Source organism: Tursiops truncatus, chromosome 8, assembly GCF_011762595.2.
Source record: "Tursiops truncatus isolate mTurTru1 chromosome 8, mTurTru1.mat.Y, whole genome shotgun sequence".
NCBI classification, from domain to species: domain Eukaryota; kingdom Metazoa; phylum Chordata; class Mammalia; order Artiodactyla; family Delphinidae; genus Tursiops; species Tursiops truncatus.
Genome location: NC_047041.1, coordinates 62,505,256 through 62,521,026, shown reverse-complemented (window position 1 = coordinate 62,521,026; position 15,771 = coordinate 62,505,256). Strand labels below are relative to the sequence as shown.

Genomic DNA, 15,771 nt, shown 5'->3' with positions numbered 1-15,771 from the left:
TCTTCGTTGCGATGCGCAGGCTTCTCATTGCGGTGGCTTCTCTTGTTGTAGAGCACGGGCTCTAGGCACACGGGTTTCAGTAGCTGTGGCATTTGGGCTCAGTAGTTGTAGCTCACGGGCTCTAGAGCGCAGGCTCTGTAGCTGCGGCGTGTGGGCTTAATTGCTCCACAGCATGTGGGATCTTCCTAGCCCATGGCTCGAACCCATGTCCCCTGCATTGGCAGGCGGATTCTTAACCATTGCGCCACCAGGGAAGTCCTAGGAGTCACTCTTCCTAGTGTACAATTCTGTAAGTTTTGACAAACATATACAATTATGGAACCACCATCACAATTAAGATATATAACGATTCCATCACTCCTCCAAAAACTTTTGAGAGCCCAGCCACAGTTAAATATATCTTCCTTTTGGGATCTGGTCCAAGGGCCTTTCACTTCCCCTCAGGAGACCATCTGGCCTTTCCCAGAAAGCTCTTGCTCTCAAGTTGATGGGAATAGCAAGGGTCTGTGTTCACAGTCTAAGGGAGAGGGCCGGATATAACACATATAAGGCCATCCACCCAGACTCTCAAAATGCTCTCAACCCAGGAGGACAGAAGGGAGGAGGGGACAGAGGGACCACCAGTGAGTCACTCCTAGGTTTGTCAAGAGTCAAAGGTACCCCTTTGCTTATCTGGTCTAGCAACTCTGCCCTGTCTCAGCCTCCTCAGATACATACAACACACACAAACATACACACACTACCCACAACACAATTGTTTACACATGCAAGTACACAGACACACATCTAATATATGTGAGTGCCTACATATACATTATCGACTCTATACAAATGTTCATTCACATACAAATAAACAGACATGTATATAGATAAACACATGCACATGCTCATGCACAACTTTTGGGAAAGTTGCATCACATGTGAACATTATCAGCAATTTGCTCTTCCTGTTGCTCCACTTCATACTTCCCCAGGCCATGGGGCAGCAGATGCTGCTTGATTGCTGACTCTTCTTTGGGGCTTCTTTGTTGCTGTGAGTTATGGTGGCTGAAGGTGATGTCTGATTTTCAACTGATCTAGGGAGCTTGTGTGGTTGAGAGACATGAGGAACCTGATACTGGTTATGAATGAGGTATTGGGGGCTGGTGGGGCAGCAGGACATGGATCAGTGTGCAGTGAGAGCTGACTGCCAGAGGTGGCTGTGGGTGTGTCACTCTACCCAGATGTATTTGTGTTTCTTGTCTTAAGAAAGCCCATACTGTGAAGCTTATGTTTTTCTGTATGATCAGTGGGATTCATTTCAGTTTGCACATGGTGAACTCTTCACTGAGCATTGGAGAGGAAGGGTTTTGAGAACCTCTGGGTTCACCGGCTGACCTTTCTTGAATGCTATGCTGTGAGCTGGGAGTGGGCAGGGTCTCGCTGGGTGGGGTCAGCCCTGTTAGTACAGATATGGACTGTCTCTGAAAGGATAAACAAGGCATTGCTGACATAGACTGCTTTGGGGGAGGGAAACTGAGTGGTGGTATCAAGACCCTGTGTGGTGAGATGCAGAGGGCTCTAGGAGTCCCCAGCTGTGGACTCTTAGAAGAGGTGCTGCATTAGCTGGGCCCCGAGGGAGGTCAGCAGGTGAAGGAGGGCAATTAATCTAATGTTAGCTTGGAGTCCAGCCTTGGCCCTATCTTCTCTTCAGAGGCTCTACCTGAGGCCAAGGCAAGAATGTACAGGTGGGAGGGTAAGGGGGGCTGTCCCAGCCTCCTCGCCTATATGGTGTGTCAGGCCAAGGTCCTCCCATCTGCCTAACCACTTTTCCCTTTCACCTCAGAGCAGGCTTAGTTTGGAAGGAGGAGGTAGGGAAGTTCCTGCTCCTGAGGTTTTCTTAGTGGAAGAGGCCATTGGCCCAGGGACTTTGGGATCCAAAAAGTTCTTTCTCCCTTTCAGAGGTACAGGTCTAAATTGGGTTAGCAGGGCCCCAATCTAAGGCCTGAACTTCTAGGTCGTTATCAGGCTCAGGTAGGGGCAGGGAGGTTTTGTATGTGTTTACTGACACAAATCAGAGAAAACGGGTGAGATGGGAGGTGTGGAGGAGAGACAGGCTAGGACCTGGGGCCTTGGACCCTTTGCTGCAGTGGTTGCACAAGGGACTAAAAATAACTGCATACATGGGCAGTTGGGGCAAATTATGTACAACAGGATACAAAAAACCCAAAAGCCCAACTGTCACTTCTGAGGTGTCAGGAGCAAAAGCAGGGTACGGCACATGATCCCTGCACACAGCACCACCAAGGGGGTGGGCAGATCATCCAAGCCACCCCTCCAGCTTGACCCCTGGACCCGCTCCTACCCTCACCCCATTTAAGGGGTCAACTCATTCCCCTCAGGGAGTGAGCAAGGGCACTTGTTACTTGTTTTCACTCCCTTGTGCTGCAGCATGAGTCCCAATAAAGCTTTGCCTGAATTTCTCATCTGGCTTCTTATCAATTTCTATTGATTAAAGAGTCCAAGAACCCGGGTGGGTAACAGAGGAGGAGCCACAAATAAGTGATTAACTTTGGGCTTTCCAAATGCCAAGGTGAGGATGGGTTATGGGTACTATGGTCCCAAACAGGGTGACTGCTGGGAAAGTAGTTGAGTGAGTAGTGAGGCTTGACTGGAGACAGACTGTGTGAAGGGGGATGTTGGAAGAATAATAGGATGGGTGCGTTGAGCCTGGATCATATAAAGCCTTAGCAGTCACACTAGGAAGAGTTTGTGCCCTACTGAGGATTCTGACTGGCAGGCTGTAGCATGACCAGAGCTGTGTGTCTGGCAGATTAATCTTGCTGTGTGAGTAGGGGAGACTAAAGGAAGGGGATGGCATTTCAAAAAGTTTTAATAATACTTATTTTTTGAGTAGATAATACATTCTTATGGTTCAAAACCCAAAAAGTACAAAACAATGTAAAATGAAACACTTCCCTTCTGTTCCCAATCCCTGTCATTCAGTTTCTGTCCCTAGAAGCAATAAAGTTTAACAGAATAATTTATTCTTCCAAAAATAGTATATGCATATACAAGAAAGAATAAAGTACATATTTCTTTTATCTTTTTTACACAGATGACAGCATATTACACACACCTGTTTTTTACATGTATCACTTTAATTCACACAACAAACATATGAGGCAAGTAATATCATTATCTCCATTTTACAGATGAAAAAATTAAGGCACAGAGAGGTTAAGAAATTTACCTAAAATTACAGATTTTGTAAATGGTAAAGTTGAGATTTGAACCTTGGGTGTCTGACTTCAGAGATCCATTCAGAGTTCCACTCAGAGCTGTTCTTTAATAAGTGACTTTGTTTCTTCTACATTTAATTTATTTATTTTTAATTTTATTTTTTTGAAGTATAGTTGATGTACAACATTATATAAATTACAGGTGTACGATGTAATGATTCACAGTTTTTAAAGGTTATAGTTCACTTATACTTAGTATAAAATATTGGCTATATTCCTTGTGTTGTACACTATATCCTTGTAGCTTATTTTCTACCTAATACTTTGTATCTCTTAATCCCCTACCCCTATATTGCTTTCTCCTACATTTTACTTGTATTTTCAGCTCAGATCTACTTTTTCATTTTTAAAAGCCAGCGTCCAAGAAGTAAATTCAGAACAAAGAATGATGACTTACCTTGAAATTTTATTTTATTTTTACTGTGGATTTTTTTCTCAATTTGAAAAATTGTGGTAAAATACACATAACATAAAAGTTACCATTTTCATCAAGTTTATGTGTACATTCAGAGGCGTTAGGTACATTCATAATGTTCTGCAGCCACCACCACCATCCATCTCCAGAACTCTTTTTATTTTGCAAAATAGACACTCTATACCAATTAAACAATAACTCCTCATTCCTCTCCTCCCATCCCCAGCTCCTGGCAACCGCTTTTCTCTTTCTGTCTCTATGACTTTGACTATTCTAGGTACCATATGTAAGTAGAATCACACAGTATTAGTCTTTTTGTGACTGGCTTGTGTCTCAAAAAGACGTTGCATGATGTCCTCAAGCCTCATCCATGTTGTAGCATATGTCAAAATTTCCTTCCTTTTTCAGGCTGAATAATATCCCATTGTATCTATATACTACGTTTTACTTATTCATTCACCTATTGATGGACACTTGGGTTACTTCCATGTTTGAACTGTTACACACACAGTTTTGCACTTGCTTTTTATATTAGCGATATATCTTGGATTTTTTTCTGTATCAGTACCTAATGAGTCTCTTTTATTTTTTTCCTTGTCTTTTCTTCTTTCCTTGTCTTCCTGTTTTGTTTTGCAGATGCATAATATTTCAATATTTACAAGCTGTAGTTTCTTTAACCCGTTCCCTAAAGCTGGATATTTAGATTGTTTCCAGTTTTTTTTTTGGGGGGGGGTGAAGGGGGTTTCTCTTACAAACAACACTGCAATACAAATATATATAATTTTGCAGTTAGTGTTGATTGAAGATACGCCATGACCTCATTCCAGCTTTCAAAGCAAGGTTTGGCTCTGTGAGTAGATCTGTGTGGACCTTTCCTAGGGGCTCATTTGCTCTGCTCTTGGGCTGATCTATTGTGATCATATCCTCCCTCCCTTTACTCTGGTGTTGCTTTTGTAAGGTACAGACTTGCAAGGTTAGCCCTGCTGTTCCTGCATTTCTCCAGGGAAGAACTACCACCCAAGGGAGTAATAAGGCAGGTAATCTGGTATCTTTCAAAATGATATTTTAAAAATATTTGTTGAATATATATTAAGCAAAGGGAAAGAAACTGATTTATTAATAAAAATTATATACATTTTCTTTTATATTAAAAATAAAGGATTATTACATGCACTGTATATATCATTGTATTTTATATAATATGAATTTGTCTTTTTTCCCAGTTTTTCCATTATTAATATCATTATCCAGCAACACTCACTAAAGGTAGGGGTAACTTATAAGATACAGTTACAAAGTATTTTTCAAAACATGCTTAGTGATTTTCTGGATTTCGTGTAACCAGGATGTTTCACACTTTCAGTAACCTGTTCTTTTTCCAGCTTCCTTTTATAACTTTCTGAACCAAACAAGGGTTAAAAGTAGACAGAACTGTGCTATGCTTTACCCATTGTTAAAATTTTCAGAACCAATAGAATTTTCTAATGGATATTACGTGGACTGTGTGTGTGTGTGTGTGTGTGTGTGTGGTGTAGGTGTGGAGAGGGAGGGAAAGAGAGAGAGAGAGAGAAGAATGAGTGTAAGGTTTTTGGCATGAACTGAAAGCATGAAGTGCTTTCACTTACTGAGATGGGGAAAGCATGTGGAAGGGGCAGCATATTACGGGTGTAAATTAGAAATTTGATTTGGAATATGTTAACTTTGAGATGCCTCTTAGACCTCCAGATTGAGATGATAAGAAGTCAGTTGGATATACAAATCTGAGTTCAGGACAAGTTCAAGGCAGAGTTAATATATATGAAGTGCTTAAAATGGTACCTTACATATCCTTTTAAACAAGGCAGATCACGACACTCCTTTGTTCAAAATTCTACAGTGACTTTTCCTTTTATTCAGAGACAAAGACAAAATCTTTACAGTGCGGCTACAAGGCTCTCCGTGATCTGCTTCCCCTACCCCAACATATTCTACTTGGGTGATGGTAATGATAGCTGCTATAACAAATAAACCCCACAGTACCAGTGGCTTCACACAATTGAAGTCTGTTTCTTGTTCACCAAAGAGCCCAGTGCGGGTATTCTTGGTCAGCTGGAAACTTTCCTCCATGTAGTTGATTCAAAGATCCAGGCTCCTCTGTCTTCTGTTTTGCCATTCCTTAGAACCTCATAATTCTCTACTTTTAGCTGGTGGAAGGCAAAAAAGAGAGAGGGAAGAAGCCTCATTTGTTTCTTAAAATTTTAATTAATTAATTAATCTCATTTGCTTATTTTTTAATTTCTTTTTTTTTAAATTGAAGTATAGTTGATTTACAATGCTGTGCCAATCTCTGCTGTATGGCAAAGTGACTCAGTTATACACATATGGACATTCTTTTTTTAATATTCTTTTACATTATGGTTTATCACAGGATATTGAATACAGTTCCCTGGGCTATACAGTAGGAACTTGTTGTTTATCCATCCTATATATAATAGTTTACATCTGCTAATCCCCAACTCCTGGTCCTTCTCTCCCCCAATCCCCTCCCCCTTGGCAGCCACAAGTTTGTTCTCTATGTCTGTGAGTCTGTTTCTGTTTTTTTTTTTTTTAAACCCCACATTTGTTTATTTATTTATTTTTGGCTGTGTTGGGTCTTCGTTTCTGTGCGAGAGCTTTCTCTAGTTGTGGCAAGTGGGGGCCACTCTTCATCGTGGTGCGCGGGCCTCTCACTATCGCGGCCTCTCTTGTTGTGGAGCACAGGCTCCAGATGCGCAGGCTCAGTAGTTGTGGCTCACAGGCCTAGTTGCTCCGCGGCATGTGGGATCTTCCCAGACGAGGGCTCGAACCCGTGTCCCCTGCATTACCAAGCAGACTCTCAACCACTGCGCCACCAGGGAAGCCCTTCCTGTTTCTGTTTTATAGATAGGTTCATTTGTTCCATATTTTAGATTCCACATGTAAGTGATATCATATGGTATTTGTCTTTCTCTTTATGACTTATTTCACTTAGTATGATAATCTCTAGTTGCATCCATGTTGCTGCAAATGGCAATAGTTCTTTCTTTTTTTATGGCTGTGTAGTATTCCACTGTATATATATCACATGTTCTTTATGCATGCATCTCTTGATGGACATTTAGGTTGTTTCCATGTCTTGGCTATTGTGAATAGTGCTGCTATGAACATAGGGGTGCATGTATCTTTTTGAATTATAGTTTTGTCTGGGTATATGCCCAGGAGTGGGATTGCTGGATCACATGGTAATTCTATTTTTAGTTTTCTGAGGAAGCTCTATACTGTTTTTCATAGTGGCTACACCAACTTACATTCCCACCAACAGTGTAGGAAGGGTTCCCTTTTCTCTCATTTGCTTCTTTTTTTATTTATTTTTTAAAATTTTGGCTGCACTGGGTCTTCGTTGTGGTGCGTGGGCTTCTCTCTAGTTGTGGTGCGCTGGCTGCAGAGCTCGTGGGCTCCAGAGCGCAGGCTCAGTAGTTGCAGTGTGTGGGCTTAGTTGCCCTGCGGCATGTGGGATCTTAGTTCCCCGACCAGGGATCGAACCCACGTCCCCTGCATTGGAAGGTGGATTCTTAACCACTGGACCACCAGGGAAGTCCCTTCATTTGCTTCTTCTTCTTTTTTTTTAATCATTTATTTGGTTGTGCTGGGTCTTAGTTGTGGCTGGCAGACTCCTTAGTTGCAGCTCGCAGCCTCCTTAGTTGTGGCATGTGAACTTTTAGTTGCAGCATGCACGTGGGATCTAGTTCCCTGACCAGGAATCAAACCTGGCTCCCTGCATTGGGAGCACGGAAGTCCACTGAGCCATCAGGAAGTCCCCCCTCATTTGCTTCTTAAATACACTAATCTAGCAATGACACACATAAAGTCCTTCACATATTCTATTGGTGAGAACCAGTCACATGACCAACATGTGAATGCAAGTGGGGTGGGAAACGTTGTCCCTGACCAGGCAGCTGCTTCCTAGGGACAACTCCACACACTGTGGAAGGGGAAACATGATTATTTGGTGAACTACAAGCCAACATCACCACACCTACCATCTTCTCCCACTCCTCCCACCCCCAACACTTCCCAGCCATCCTAACCTTCTTATTGCTCCTTGACCACTCCAGGCACACTTTTGCCTCATGCCCTTTCCTGGATTTATCTTCCCTCAGATGTCGACTTGCTGTCTCTCAGATCCTTCATTCTGAAGTGGGTGCCCCAGGTTGCCGCTTATTAAGAGTATATTATGTTCCAGATATTTAAAATTCCTTTCTTCATTCATTAAAAAAATTAATTTATGAATCTTAAAAGCAATCTTGTGGGGGGAAAGGTTGATTATTCTCATTCCAGAGAAGTTAACTGATGTGCCTCAGCTCATACAGCTAGTAGGAGTGGGAGTGAGGATTTAAACTGAAACTTAAAAGCATTCAGCTCTGTTTTTTTTCTCTGACTCTGGCAGAAGCAATCACTCTGCCAAACATATTTCCTACTGGGAAGGAGATCACTTTACAGTTGAGTATTCTGGGTCTCTGAGCAGTTACATTTCCCAGGGCAAATTAATACAGTCTTTCGTTTCTAACTTGTTTTATGAGTTGAGTTAGTGTGAGAGGTCTCCTAGCACCTGATCACCCTGGACACATTGGATAAAAAGTTTCTGGGCTTCAAACTGAGGATAATTAAGACTTTTTGAAGCCTCTTCTTCCACATGACTCCCAGAGTGATCATTCTAAGATGTGAGTCAGAGCTTGTCACTTCTCAGCTTTATTTTGTTTATTTTTTAAAAAATTAAGTCTCTATTTTTTTTTTAAATTTATTTATTTTTAAATTCTTGGCTGCGTTGGGTCTTCATTGTTGTGCGTGGGCTTTCTCTAGTTGCAGAGTGCAGGGGCTACTCTTCTTTGCGGTGTGTGGGCTTCTCATTGCAGTGCCTTGCACAGGCTTCAGTAGTTGTGGCACGCGGGCTTAGTTGCTCCGCAGCATGTGGGATTTTCCTGGACCAGGGCTTGAACCCATGTAGCCTGCATTGGCAGGCGGATTCTTAACCACTGTGTCACCAGGGAAGTCCCTCCTCAGCTTTAATTCCTGCAGTTTACCATTCCTCTAACACAGGGTAAATTTACAGGGTAAATTCTTTAGCCTGGCATTGGAAGCCTTTCCTGCTCTGTCCCCCTCCTCTCTCCCTGGTTTTATCTCCTTTTAATTCTCTGTCTCCCAGAGAAGTGAATTACTTGTTGTTGCCTGTATGTAACCATTTTAATCTGTCACTCCCTGTTGTTGCACACGCTGCCTGAAACATCCTTTCCTCCCCCTTTTACTTGAGAAATTCTTTTTGATCCTTTGGAACTCAGGTCGGATTATATCTCCTTCTGGAAGCCTTCCCTGACCATCCCCCAACCTGGAAAGATGCCCCTCTTCTGTGCTTTGTAACCATTTAGCTCTCTAAACCTCCTCTACTGTCTCTGCAACCCCAGCATGCAAGATAGGGTGAGGCATCACCCTAAATGCACTTTGTGAAGCTACCTTTTCTACACTTTTCTCTTACTAGTTCAGGCAGGTTACATACAAAGAGGAGCAGGTACTATGGTTCCAAGTGACATTGGCTGTGACCTCCAAGCCACCTCCCCCCCAACCAATACTTAAGAGAGGTACCCAGGAGAAAACGCAGGAGATAGCCCAGGGTCAGCCCTTGGGGAAGCCAGCTGCCTTCTAGGGCCTTTAGCAGCAGCCTGCTAGAGCAAACCCTAGGCACACCTCTTGCTGGAATAATAATATAATCTCTAATATTTATTGAGTGCCTTCTACTTCCAGGCACTATTCTGACTACTTAAACTGTATGCGTATTTATCTCATGTAATCTTCACAGAAAACATGACTGCTGGCTCCTGGAGATTGCCCAAGGTCACACAGTAAATGATAAAGTCCAGATTCAAATCTAAGCATTGTTTCTAGAGCCCATTTTAGTAACCACTATACATATTACCTTCTTGTTTTCTGATCTCCAGTTTCCTGCTTAGCTTCTGTAGGAAACCAAATCGCGGGGTCCCAACACAAGTAACAGGAGGCAAGTTTTTCTCCTCCTCATCTCCCACTTCTCTCAGGAGGACCGACTCAGGGATGCAACTGAGAATTCTCAGAAGCAGAAGGGGAGCTCCCAAGTGGCATGGGTCTCTGGAGGCTCTAGGAGAGAAAAAGGGACAGCCTGGTGCATGGGAAAAGGCCTGGCTGGACTGGGGGGGAGGGAGCGGGGACTAACCACGAGCCCAAGATTCTGGTCCAGGCTTTGTCTCTTAGACTCTATGTAACCTTGGGGAAAGCCCTTGCTTCTTTCTGAGCCTTAGTTTCCCCATTTGTAAGCCAAGGGTAAATATAGGGCGGGCAGATCCACCTCGGCCAAAAGAGGGGGAATCCTCAGCTCTACTCGGGAAAGGGCTGGGCGTGGACGTTAGGGAGCGGGGTCAGGGAGAAGGCGCTATCTGGGATCTAGGCCGGTGGGCTTCCTGGAGTTAGGATGAGGTGAGCTTCCGAGCTCAATCCTGCGACCCTATTGCTGTGACAGGGCCGGTCTAAACAGGAGATCGCCGGACCTCTAGTGGGAGGCGGAGCGTGGGCCAGGGTCCCGGCTCTGCGGGATGCGTCCATCCATCCCGCACCTCCTCTGCCTTCCCTAAAGGAGTCGCAGCCCCGAGGGGGTGGAGGTTGCGGGCGGCCCAGTAGTTGCCCGCCGCGCTGCGGAGACTGCCTGGGAAGCTGCGGCCAGCCTGCCCGAAGAGCATCACGTCATCTTTTCCGCGAGGCGCCCGCCCCCTCCCCGAAGGCGCCTGCGCAGGCGCGGTGGCAGGGGGCCGCGGTGGGGGTTCTCCTCAGCGCTTTACGCCCTTTTCCAGGCTACCTCCGTCCGCGGCGCTCTCGGCTGGCGGCGGCGGCGGCGGCGCGGAGGGGAAGGCGTCCAGGATGCGGCGCGGGGCGGCCCGGTGCCCCCCTGCCCCGTCACGGCAGCCGCGGCGGCCGCGGGGACCGGGCCAAGGCCGGGGGCGGCGGCCGGAGCCGCGGTAGCGTCGGCGCCGGCGGGAGGGGCGGCCTGAGGGCGGGCGGGCGCCCGGTGCGGGGGCTCCGCGCTCCGCACGGCCCGGCCCGGCTCGGCCCCGGCGCCATGAGCGGCGGCGGCGGCGGCGGTGGAGGGGGCTCGGCGCCCAGTCGCTTCGCCGACTACTTTGTCATCTGCGGGCTGGACACTGAGACCGGGCTGGAGCCGGACGAGCTGTCGGGTGAGTGCTCGCTGAGCCCGGGGCTTCTTCCCCGCGGCCGCCGGGGACCCCTGAGGAAACCACCCCACCTCCGCTTTGTCCCGGGAGCAGGGCGAGGGTCGGTCGGAAGGACCCAGGGCGGGCGCGGGGTAGGGGGCGTCACTCTGGAGGAGGGGAAACGGACGAGGGGCTCTGAGCCTTGAGGGTTCCGAACGGCCCCTGCTCCCCGCTGAGCTGTGGGCAGGTCCTCCCGGATGAGGAGGAGAGAAGGGTTGTCTTCACAGTCTGGTGAAGGTTGAGTGACTTAGTATAAAATAAAGGGAAGCTTGTCCTCGAACACGCATTAGGGAGGGAAGAAGATATCCCACGTCCTGGTGAAAGTAAGTTCCACCCAGACTTAAAAAAAAAAACAAAAACCAAAAACTTGGTGAGTTTATCTGGCCTCTTCCCAAGAAGCCTGTGATTGCAGTTCCTCAAAACCGTTCTAACCCAGCGCTGGGCTGGGCCCCCTGGGTTGATGGGACGTGAAGTAATAAAGTGAACTTGGGCCACACCAAGGAGGGTGAGAACTCCCTTACATCTAGAAAGGGCTTGTACTCCGGGGCCGTGCCATATTTTATTGAAAATAATTTATGTCTTTTATGAGGCCAGCGTCATTTGTGAATAAAAGGGCAGCAGCCTAGTTGGAGAGCCTGGGTTGCGTAGTGATGCTTCTCAAGTCATCTTTCAAAGGGAAGTGGTGGAGAAGTGAAGATAGGGCCCAGATCAGATTTGGCACTAATTGCCCAAGAGTGTCAGAATTGTAAAATCCCATGAATTCCACTGCACCGGTGTCAGAGTTGTAAAATCCCCGCGAACTCCACTGCACCGTCATTGGAGCCTTTGAATCTCAAGTTTTGGAAAAGTTTTTGTCTGGAGTGTCCAGTTTGCACGTTTCATGTGGGTGGCGGTTTGTTGTGTCATCCTGATTTGATGAGAGATACTCCTTTTTACTGTTCTGTCATGATGTGTTTACTGTAAAGTTTCTCTCCTGAAGGTGATTATCCTGTTGACTAATTTTACTTTGCTTCGGAGGTGACAGGACAGGTTTTGTGTGGTTTTTTCCCCCCATCAGAAAAATTTCAGTGTTTCTTATGAAAAAAAAAAAAAAGGTGCATACTTCGAAATGGACTTTTTTTTTTTAAGTGTGTTGTATCACATTTATTGATTTGCATATGTTGAACCTTTCTTAAATCCCAGGGATAAATCCCACTTGGTCATGGTGTATGATCCTTTTAATGTGTTACCGAATTTGGTTTGTTAATATTTTACTGAGAATTTTTACACCTATATTCATCAGGGATACTGGCCTATAGTTTTTTTTCCTTGTAGTGTCCTTACCTGGCTTTGGTATCAGAGTGGCCTCGTAAAATGAGTTTGGAAGTGTTCTGACCTCTTCAGTTTTTTGGAAGAGTTTGACAAAGATTGATGTTAATTCTTCTTTAAATGTTTGGTAGAATTCACTAGGGATACCATCTGGTCCTTGGTTTTTCTTTGTTGGGAGGTTTTTGATTACTGATTCAATTTCCTTACTTATTATTGGTTTGTTCAGATTTTCTATTTTCTCATGATTCCGTCTGGTAGGTTGTACGTTTCTAGAAATTTATCCATTTCTTTTAGATTGTCCTATTTGTCAAAATGGACTTCTAAAAAAGTGATAAATTGATGACCTTTAGCAAGGTCAGAGCAAATACACTATTTCCTCAAATCAATAGCAGAGCAGGTGGAGAAAAAATCATGAATCAGTAATACAGTTAATACTAGGCCTCTTGTTGGAGTAGTTTTTCACTTTTTTAGGTCTTCAAATTTTTATAATACTGATGTTAATTTTTCATCTGTGTTTCCTATTTGTTAAATTTGTGACTTTGCGATGTGTCAATAGTTGTTGGAATTCAGTTCATGGTACTGGAACTAGAAGGGACCTCAGAGAGGAAAATGAGGCCCAGGAAGGACAGTAGGGCCTATGTTCTGCTAGTTAATTGCTTGACTTTGATCCAGTGCTCCTCTCGTGACACTAAACTGCATCTCATTGCTTGGCTGGGTCTTTAGAAAACACTAACATGTTGAGAAAGACTAAAAATGACACAGTTCTCCCCAGTAAAAGAAACTTTAAACTGGTGGAATAAACCAGTGTGATTTTTATGTTGTGCTTTTAAGTGTCTATTAAATTTTATAGACATTCGATTTTCAAAAATAAAGAGAATGTTTTGCAAATGATAAAGCTTAGGAGTGGAGCCGGGAAGTGATTTGTCAGTGAGAGCATGGGTTTTGGGGTTAAACATTCTTGCTCTGCTGTTGACTAATTCTGTGACTGGGGGCCAAGTTAGATAACTCTGCTGGGGTCCTCATCTATGAAAAAGAGAACGTAAATAAAAAGTGTCTCATCAAGTAGATTCTCAAAAGGTTAATTCTCTTTTAGTGAATATCTGTTAATTATGTGGTTTTTCAGCAAGCTCAAATTGTATACCTGTGAAAGCTTATTGAGAGAATAAAGAAGGGGGGGGGATGAGCTGTATAAAATGTGTAAGGAAGGGTATTTTTCTATCTTTTTAAGTGTGGTTGCAGTAGTGGAATGCCAAGACTATTTATTCAATAGGTGGCCTTTGTTAGAATAAGCACTGATTGAAGGATTTCTTCTTTTCCTTCATTTCATTTCTGGTGGGTTGATAGGGGAATCTGGACTACCCAGAGGGAATCTTTGAGGAAAACAAAACAGAATACAAATAGCTCTTTGCGGGTCAGTCTTGAGACTCTCCAGGGTGCATTTTCTCTCTGCCTTATAGCTCCTAAACTGATGATGTCATAGTAAATGAAACTACAGGAAATTGTGAATTGCACCCAGGTTCTCTAGGGAGGTACCAAGGAGTCTATGTTCTCTCCAAGCAAATTAAGTTATATACATCAGATAGCTTCTATACTCTAGGAGTGAATCCAGAACAAGCAGATCAGAGATGCTCAGTGTTCCTTCTGGCTTTATGGAGAAAGTTTAAGATTCATTTTTTTCTGTTTGCAGCAATAAACATAGAGCTTGCTGTGTTGAATATAGACTCTGATCATTGAATTTATAGGAGTCTCTCCATGTCACCTCTCCCCTTTCCTCTAGACTTAAGCATTTAGGCAAGTCATGTAGTTATTTGTTGTGCAAGGAACAGAGGAAGATATGAAAATTAATTTTGTTTTCTCTTCTGGTTAGTTGAGGGAGTACTTTGGGTTGAAGGAGAGAAAGGTAATCTATTGGTGAAGCAGAAGTCTAGCCAACTTTGAGAAATGGTATCTGCTTGTTAGCTTTTTGAGTTTGTCAAGGAGATAAGCAAATCTGGAAGAAACATTTTTGATTTTGGTTTTTCATTATTGTTGGCCCATTCTAAGTGGGGCAGATGGTAGTAGAGTCCAGTCCCTCTTTCTGCCTCTTTGATGGATGGGTGTTTTGGGCATATTCATTTTCCATTTTTCTTCTTATGGTCACCACCAGGTAACTGCAGGAGAAGGTTTACCATGACATGGGACTCCTGAGTTTACGTTCCCTATCTCTGCCTGAGAGTTAAGTTTCCAGAATGCTAGTAACCTATTTCTTACTATGGAATCTTTACGTTCCTCTGCACTGACCTGCACCCAGCATTGAGATATAAGTATCCTAGGTTTATGCATCCACTACTGCAGTTTCCCAGGCTCTGAGTGGTGGGTCTTACCAAGAATTGAAGAGAGGGCTTAGGAACATAGATAGTTGGGAAACTGGCCAGTGTCCTGTATGAACCTGCTTAGAACATTGACATACCCTGAAATCATCTCTTAATGTCACCATTAGAAGAGAGAAAAAATGCTCCCTGTCCAGGAAAGCCAGAGGACTGGTCAGATCATACTTCTCCTTAACTATATTGGGCAATGAAATTAGAACAACAGAATCATGGAATGTCAAACATGGAAGCTCTCTTAGAGACTATATAACCTTCTGACTTTACAGATGAGGAAACTGAGGCTCTGAGAAAGTTGGAGAATATTTGTCTCCCTTGCCACGTTTTATCCTTCTTTTCTGCTACTGGAGTGCTGCTTTGCATGCTTTGCAGTAGTTTGATGAGTGTGGGGGAGACAAGTAAAATACTTGTCTGGCAGGGGTGGGAGCAGACATGGCAGTTTTGTCTAGTGCAGGTTTCCGTTTCATGTTAAGCAAGAATACTGTGCATGATTATCAAGAGAGAGATCTTAATTTTTTTTTTTTGCGGTATGCGGGCCTCTCACTGTTGTGGCCTCTCCCGTTGCGGAGCACAGACTCCGGACGTGCAGGCTCAGTGGCCATGGCTCATGGGCCCAGCTGCTCTGCGCCATTTGGGATCTTCCCGGACCGGGGCACGAACCCGTGTCCCCTGCATCGGCAGGTGGACTCTCAACCACTGCAGCACCAGGGAAGCCCGAGATCTTAATTTTTTTAGCTTTTTCTTTTTTAATATATTTAAAAAAAATAGTTTTATTTATTTTTGGCTGCTTTGGGTCTTTGTTGCTGTGCGCGGGCTCTTCTCTTGTTGCAGTGAGTGGGGGTTACTCTTCGTTGCGGTGCGCGGGCTTCTCATTGCGGTGGCTTCTCTTGTTGAGGAGCACGGGCTCTAGGTGCGTGGGCTTCAGTAGTTGTGGTGCACTGGCTCAGTAGTTGTGGCTCACGGGCCTATTTGCTCCGTGGCATGTGGGATCTTCCCAGACCAGGGTTTGAACCTGTGTCCCCTGCGTTGACAGGCGGATTCCCAACCACTGCGCCACCAGGGAAGCCTAGCTTTTTCTTTTAATGTAATTTCACACCAAACATTGACATGAATGG

At 44.5% G+C, this 15,771-nt stretch overlaps 1 protein-coding gene and 1 long non-coding RNA gene across 6 annotated transcripts in view; one reads left to right on the top strand and one right to left on the bottom strand.

Moving 5' to 3' along the window:
* Window positions 1-2,830: 2,830 nt before the first annotated feature.
* On the bottom strand, window positions 2,831-10,404 carry LOC117313423 (uncharacterized). The gene is made up of 3 exons (XR_004527919.2): window positions 10,266-10,404; window positions 9,662-9,858; window positions 2,831-5,879 (listed from the first exon to the last, which is right to left on the bottom strand). It is a non-coding gene; the product is annotated as an uncharacterized lncRNA (long non-coding RNA).
* A 405-nt stretch (window positions 10,405-10,809) lies between these two features.
* The window catches only part of DENND5A (DENN domain containing 5A), a 108,103-nt gene continuing 103,141 nt past the window's right edge, over window positions 10,810-15,771 (top strand). For all 5 annotated transcript variants that reach the window (XM_073808601.1, XM_033862512.2, XM_073808600.1 and 2 more), the window contains exon 1: window positions 10,810-10,946. In XM_073808601.1, coding sequence (XP_073664702.1) covers window positions 10,832-10,946 — 115 coding nt within the window. In that variant the 5' untranslated portion in view covers window positions 10,810-10,831. The remainder of the gene's footprint in view (window positions 10,947-15,771) is intronic.